The 7,963-nt window shown below is 35.2% G+C and overlaps 1 protein-coding gene across 8 annotated transcripts in view; it reads right to left on the bottom strand.

The window, feature by feature from the left end:
- Positions 1-2,449: 2,449 nt before the first annotated feature.
- The window catches only part of tgfa (transforming growth factor, alpha), an 18,664-nt gene continuing 13,150 nt past the window's right edge, over positions 2,450-7,963 (bottom strand). For 4 of the 8 annotated variants that reach the window (XR_012407144.1, XR_012407143.1, XR_012407145.1 and 1 more), the window contains 2 exons: positions 3,755-5,686; positions 2,450-3,567 (listed from right to left, as the gene is read on the bottom strand). Coding sequence is in view for 4 of the 8 variants with exons in the window: in XM_005166003.6 (XP_005166060.1) it covers positions 5,679-5,686 (8 nt within the window). In the remaining 4 variants the exon portion in view is untranslated. Of the gene's footprint in view, positions 5,687-7,963 lie in introns of all 8 variants that reach the window. The other 4 variants (XM_005166003.6, XM_073952409.1, XM_068221602.2 and 1 more) reach the window with 1 other exon arrangement.

The raw sequence follows: 7,963 nt of genomic DNA, 5'->3' as shown, positions 1-7,963 counted from the left end.
TGCATCCAATGAATACTTTACTAGTTCATAAAGCCTCAGAATGGGATTTATGAATGGAAGTGAAGTTGTGCAAATAATGTCATGTAAAAAGGACAACTAACACTACTAATCTTTATACTATAACATACTTTTCTAACTGTTATGAAGTAGTTTTATTTCAGACACAATCAGGAAGTCAGTGATTGGAGTTTAAAATTTGAAAATTTGTAATATTTCTGTTCCACAAATTCCACTTCCTAAGACATACTTTAACCTCCTGGTGGTATACGAGTTATGTTGATGACAGATATATGTGCTTTTGAAACCCTCAAAATAAAAGCCATTTTATACCATATTATACAGCATGGAAGTGCCAGGATGCAACTTAAAACTACCCGACTGTGTTCATCTGACGGGTAAGTCATATTTACGTATAGTGATTTAGCAGACATTTTTGTCCAAAGCAACTTACAATTGGCATTCAGCAAGAGGTAATACACACAAAATGTGCTAATTATACGGAAGGAACTGTTTGTGCTCGGAGAATTAGGTGCTAGAGTTAAGAGAGGTGAGTTTTTTGCGCCATTGCACATTTGCTATTTACTTGATGGACTTTATGAGTGAAAAAACTAGCTTCACAATCTAGTAAACATTAAACAAACCACCTGAGGCGTGAGGATAAAGAACGAGCCTCCTCCATTCGGCCTCTTTACTTTCTCTCTTTACTTTGCTCCTTTACTTTTGTGGATGAGGAAACGGTGTTGTACACACTCTGCTGAAGACATCCATTAGCCTACATATTTAAATTTCATTTGTTAGGCGCAAGAATTGGTTTCAAAACTATTTCTAAATTTAGTTCTAATTTCTAGCAAACGAATAAATGAATGATAATAACGAAGTGTGGTCCAAAAAAATGAGTTATATCAAAACCCAATCCTATACCTATGCCCCATATGACGCATATATGTCTCCAAAACCCAACAGGTGGACAAATCTAAACTTGTTTTTAATAAAACAAATATAAATATGCCTTTAATAAATAATAATACTACTAATAATAACATCATATAAATGCAAATTGCCATGAATAAACTGTAAAAGCTCCCCGAGATGAGGCATGGAGGCAGGAATATTTTATATGTAGAAAATAATTTGTCATTTTAACCTTTATATTTTATATATATATATATATATATATATATATATATATATATATATATATATATATATATATATATATATATATATATATATATATATATATAAAAGAGTGTGTTTTCTACAAGTGGTTTGTCAAGCCCACTCACCTGTGTGAGGCACACTCAAAATTGCATAATGTTCTGAGGTTGTTGTGTTGTGTACTTAGGGGAAAGAAGAGGGGGTCCAACAGTCCATATGAAGAGTTCCATCAAAAATTTTCTTCTGAATTATGCATTTTTCTAAGGCTCCTGTTCAGTCATTTTAATTTTATGCCAAATAGATTGTTTTCATTTCACATTTAAAGTGAAATAACTAAACATAAACATGAGAGACTGAGAAAAATGCTCATTTTAGAACATAATTGCGCTTCTGAACTCTTCATATATACTTGAAGGAGGCTCGAGTGTGAGTAAATTAGAAGGTGATTTAATCTTTGTGGTGAACCATTGCTTTGAATAAAGATTAGTGGGTGTCCATGTTCAACACAGGAGTGTCAAACTTACTTTCGGAGGGCTGTAGCCCTGCACAGTTTAGTCACAACCCACCACCAACATACTTACCTGTAGGTTTCTAACATAACTAAAGGACTCAATTCGTTTGATCAGGTGGGTTTAATTAAGGTTGTACCTAAACTATGCAGAGCTGCGGCACCTTCAGGAACTGAGTTTGAAACTTGTGCACTAGAAGAACCATTTTGATTAGTACTTAAAAGATGCATTTAATAATCTATTAAAGGGTTTCTGCAGTGAAACGTTTCCATGTATTTTAAAGCTTCTTTATAGGCACTGTGACGGAGGGAAAAGAACTTTATGAATAAGAAATATTATAAATAGAATAAAATGGAGAGGACTGAATCAGAAAGGGGGTAAGAGCCCAAAAGGCTAATGAGAAGGAAATAAAAGAAGTCATGCAACGTCCATCAGGCACGCACTTTCCCCTCATGTGCTCACTCATGCGCAAGCTCGACTCCTCTCGGCCATGATCTCTAGGGCCTTTCCCCTCTTCTCACAAAAGGTTTAGCCAAACAAACAAATAACCAAACAGGCAAGCAGGTAAATAAAAGAGCTGAACTTTTCCCTCAGCAAAAAGAGCACTCTGGCTTCTTGCTAAGCTGTGCCCGGGGTTTGCAACTCCATTTGACCCTTTTAAAATATTCAGATGTTTGAGGATATAAATGGACAGAGTGCCAAGGAGGAAAGAATGTGCTTCATAAAACATCTGATGAAAGGAGAAATTATCCCAATCGAAAGAAAGAGGTCGAGTCCACAGATTGCAGCACTTTGTGTTATTTGGAAAAATATGCAAACTTAGACAAAGAGGTCAAAAACACTCAAGAAAACGTCAAACAGCCAAGCATGAGACAGTCACACTCAAATCATCTACCGCTTACCTTCATGCCGTCAAGAAAACACCTCATACTCCATATACAGTACGAGCCAAATAATATTCCCAAACGCTATTTACAAAGTCTCCCCTCCCCGCCTCCCCCAACATGAAAACAAGAAGACTGTGTGAAAAACACATGGTGTGTACAATATAGCATACATAAATATCAGTCAACAAGCAGCTAACCAGAGTTAGATGCGATTCAGTTGGAAGAAAGCAAAAGATGCAACACTGAGCATCATTACTGGTGCAAAGGCCAATGAACATCATCCGTTATGACATCATCATGACTATCACAGATGAGTGCAATTTCACATCTGGAGATTACGCAAGGAAAAAGCGTCAAAAATACCCACTGTTTGATTTATCATTTTAACAAAAATAATAATTGGTTTAATCTGAAGTCAAACATAAGTATGCACAATTTCTTTTCTTTTTTTTACATGAAGAATACTCAATCCATGTACAATCAATCACATTTTGCAATTTTATAATAAATCAAAAGTTTATAATTAAAGGGAAAATTCACTCAGAAATCAAATTATGTTAATTTACTCACCCTCAGGTCATTCATTCTCCTCAGTAGGACATTAAACATTTTTAGCTGAAGCCTTGATCTTTGATGATTCATGAAGTCCAAGTTAAACATTTTCAAGAGTCCAAATAAACATACAGGTAAAGCAAAGTAAATACCCATGCCATTGAAGTCTTATGAAGCGGAAACAACAAACATTTCCAAATCTTTTACCTTAAACTCACAGCCACTTAATCGCATGCGTACAAACATGAACTGATCATTAATATTATCACAAGTTGCATCATCCAGCATCATCATAATCACCATTTCCACAACCAATACAACACACAAATCATTTGGAGTCTGTTCTACAAATGACAGACTCGCTTCATAAGACATCAGTGTGTCATTAGGAGCCAAAGGAATTCGTTTGGCTTTCCCTTTATGTCATAGATCCCAAACTCGATTGCTGGAGGGCCGCAGCTCTTCACAGTTTTGCTCCTATCAAACACAGCTTATCCAAGTGATCGAGGTGTTCAAAAGAGTCATAAACACAGCTGATCCAACTAATGAAGGTGTTCATGACTCTTTTGAACTCTTCGATTAGTTGGAGCAGCTGTGTTTGAGCAAAACTGTGCAGAGCTGCGGCTCTCCAGGAATTGAGTTTGAGACCTGTGCTTTATGCGTTAGACTCTCAAAGCACTAGTAGCCATTCACTATGAATCACCAAAGACTGTAAAACATTTTTTACATCCTACATTACATTTTGGATTGATCAAAAAGTGAATAAATGAACTGCAAATGAGTGTTTTTGAGTGAATGTTTCCTTTAAGTCACATATCAGGGTCAGCCAACTAGATCATAAACCATTTGAACCAGTTTTTTCAGGCTGATCAAAATCATTTAAAGACTTGATAACTCAAAAAAGCCACCTAGATGAATCCTCTTCAACTCACTAGGGCATTAGATCACATTTTTAAATGAATCTTCACACAATAACATCACATATTTCCTTCATGATCTGATGCCAGAACAGTCAGATCATTAATCTGATCAAATTATTAGTATTTTTATCAATATTTATCTTTTTTTTTAAGCGCTATATCAGCCACTTACCAGCTTGAGAAGGGTTTTGTATGAATGCAACCCACAGTGGTTACTTTATATATGTACCAGCACCTCATTTTAACATATCAATATAAATATCTCTGACCCTAAAAGAGCAAATACCTTACAAAGGGGTCAGTCGAACATCTTTTTATAACATGAGGTCATTGGCAAAAGCTTAGGGACAGATAAGATTAGAAAAGAAAGCAAAATGAACACGGTTTAAAACATTTCAGTGTAAAAGCTTCTATATATCTTGCATAATACAACGTGCATCAAACTGAACATCATCCATTATGATTGCTTATATCGTGGATCTGCGCCTCTGTATGCTTACAATTGTGAGTGAGTGACGCCTATAATGGAAAAGGATCTAAAGTGCAGATTTGAAGGTGGTTTGTATTAACAGTGAGGTGGAAATCTACACCGCAAAAGTGCATTGTGTGTAATTATGTGCTCAAACACGCATGCATTCAGTGTGAACATGCAGATATCATGTGACGCTTCAAAAATAGTGCGCATACAGAGGATCCATTTCCAAAGCATTTAGAGATGTTGAGAAATCTTTGAAAGCACATTAGGTGAAGAAAATCTTGTGTGGGATTCGTGAATCTATGCATAACTTGTCAAGTTACATGTCATAATTGTGACTTGTTCACCAATATTTAGATTTTAAAACGCACATAAAAAAATGAAACTCCATTCAGATAAAAAGTGTTAAAGAATAACGTGTCAGAAGTAGGATTTGTCCCTCAAAGCTCTGGTCTCTCATGTTAGCTGTTACACTTTGTTTTTCGTCTTTAAATCAGCATTATAAAGAGATTAAGTTAAAATAAATTGGCAAAATATTCTGTAGTATTACTAACTGCTTAACTGACTTAAATGGTAAGAAAAGAAATCTCCCATTCTTTAGCCGTAACGTGATAGAGAAAAGAATGTGATGATATATCCTTAATAAAAACGATTTTTTTAAAGTGAGTTTCACATCCCATTAACGGCAGATTATAAGTGTGTTTTGATATATTGAGTATTTAAAAAACAAAGACTGGGAGAATGTTGTCTAATACATACACTATAAAGCTTTAAGATAAGCTCTGTTAGTAAGAATGATTTCGTTAAAACCTCTCTCAAAGTTTTTCACTCTCGTTTAAGCCACAGATCCATATCTTTTCCCCAAAATGGCCGAGTATCTTCTGTAGTCGAGTTCCATTTTGTTCAGATTTTTCCATTCCGAGCTTTTGAGTTCCATCATTAGCAGTTACTGTTCCAACAATCTTCTTTTTGGAACTACTCAGTCTCTCTGAATATAAAAGTCCCATGTTTGCTCGAGTTCTCCCACTGCCCATATTGAACATGTGCTGCGCTTACCAGCTCTGCAAGTCTGTAGCTTAGGAAACGCAGTCATTGTAAAGTCCAGGAGCAAGGTGGAAGATGTTGCTGTCTTTTTTTGTTTTAAGAGGGCACCTGAGTGAGCTCCAGAAAACCTGCGTCAAACCACTGCACAGGAAAACACACAAATGAAAAAAGAAAGAAAGTCATTTTAAACCATGCGGAAACATTTCTTTCCCACATGAGAGGAAGGGAAATGGAAGGGTTTGCTCTAATGCTGGGTTCAGACTACAGTTTATCAGTCCAAATCTGGCACAAGATACTTTTTACATACGGCACGATTTGTAAATGACAATGGCACACACTGAAAATCGACTATACACTATAAAATCGAACTGTGAATTAGTAGGTTTGCGTATTCTGTAATTCATGTTTCTATTTTTTTTCCCCAGTTTATTTATATCTTTGAATCGCATTATGAGACCTTGATCAACTTTTAATCATAAAATGTTTGAAAAACTACTTTTATTAACATTTTAATAGTTTAGTGACATATTTTCTGGATTGGTGTCGTATATTACGATACAAAAACCTTGTAATATGCTGCCAATACATTTTTGCTGTTTCACAGATTTATTTCTCTATATATTTAAAAAAAAAAAAAAACTAATACTACTAATACTTCCCTTTTTAGACTTTACAGACCTGAAACTTGTCTATAGCACTTATTCATTGTTGCTCTTGGTTGTGTAAATTGCTTCCTTGTCCTCATTTGTAAGTCGCTTTGGATAAAAGCGTCTGCTAAATGACTAAATGTAAATGTATTATTTCAAGCTACTAAAATGTCAATAAAAGTCACTTTGTTAAACTGTAGAGTTGAATTTTCAACATTAAAAGTCAACAGAGCAGAAATCAAGCTCCCATAATGCAATTCACAACCGCAAATAAACAGAAAACAAACAATATGGAAACTATTAATTGACAGATTTTTTTTTACAGTGTAGAACATACAAGACGCGTCACTCATATAGTTTTGAATGGGGAAAAGTGTAACAGCCAATATGGCAAATGAAGCCCCACCTACTATTACAGAATTCTCCAGGGGAGGGGCTCAGAGGAGACGTGAATTTCTGCAGAATTTGTGTGATTCGAACATTTAGAAATGAACTAGAGACAGTTGTAGTCAGTGTTGGGGGATAATACATTATAAGCAAAGAGTGTTACATAATATTACTTTTCCAAGTATCGAGTACTAAGGACTGCACTACTTTAAAAAATAAGTAATAATAAGTTAAGTTACTTAAACTGTAATTCTAGTTACTTTTCAGTTTAGTTAATTCCCTTTTAATAAAATAAAATCCAGCATGCAATGAGAGAATGAAGGAACACAAAGAAACCAAGATGGCCTTACATTTCTGTGATGGAAATATTCTCATTATTTTGACATTATTATTACATGAAAGACAAGGAAAAGAGGATTATCTGAATAGACAATTAGCAAATGCATTGCTTTAAACTTTCATTAATCTATATATACGCCATGTAGAGCTCTGGGTAAGGAAGTTCTCTGAAGATCACATTATCCTTCATACATTTTAAAGTGTTATTTTAAAGGTAAATAAAGGTCATACACTGTGTTATTAATTGCAGAGCTCCTCTATTCATCAAAAAAAATAATTAAAAAAAATCAAGCCTCAGCCAGGTCAGAAAAACGCAAAAGTAACGTAACGCATTACTTGCCATAAAAAGTAACTAAGAGGCCGATCACACTGAATGCCCTTTTTGTGTTGAGAGGCACAAACGTTTTGCACGCTGCTTATGCACTCTACGGGCCTCGTTTTTTAACTGCCTGCTGCACTTTAATTTTTTTGCTGTTGCAAAAAAGTCAACTCTGAGCGAAAAAAAAAACGCATTGCGTCAGTCGCGTCTCTTTCATTCTCCAATCAAATGAAAGCAGAGGTGGGGTTTCCATTGAGGTGACAGTAGTGTTTGTGTTATCAAGAAGACTACGAAGAGTTTTGAAGATAAAGAAAAAGACTAGTGGTTGAGACTTGTGGTTGCTTTGTTTTTGGTGTATGCTGCTGTATGACTGCACAAATCTTGAATTTCACAATAATATTAAATATTAAAATTATACCTGTATCAACAGAAACACTCTCGCACAATACCCAGCAGATTCAGTCATTGCCTAGCGACATAAAATTGCACTGCGCTTCTTTTTTTCCTTGTCAACAAAAAGTCATTGCGGTGAGCCTCGCAATTTTAAAACGGATAAGCGTGTTTGGTGTGATCGGGCCCTAAGTAACGCAACTAGTTACTTTTTTGGGTAGTAACTCAATATTGTAATCCATTACAACTTTCCCCAACACTGGTTGTTGTTTTATTTTATGGGTGATTCCCAATATGAAATTTAATCGAAAGCTTGGCAAGCAATTTTGAAGAATT

This window comes from Danio rerio, chromosome 6 (genome assembly GCF_049306965.1).
Source record: "Danio rerio strain Tuebingen ecotype United States chromosome 6, GRCz12tu, whole genome shotgun sequence".
Lineage (NCBI taxonomy): Eukaryota > Metazoa > Chordata > Actinopteri > Cypriniformes > Danionidae > Danio > Danio rerio.
Note: the sequence above shows the minus strand (reverse complement) of the source record. Positions and strands in the feature narration are given on the sequence as shown.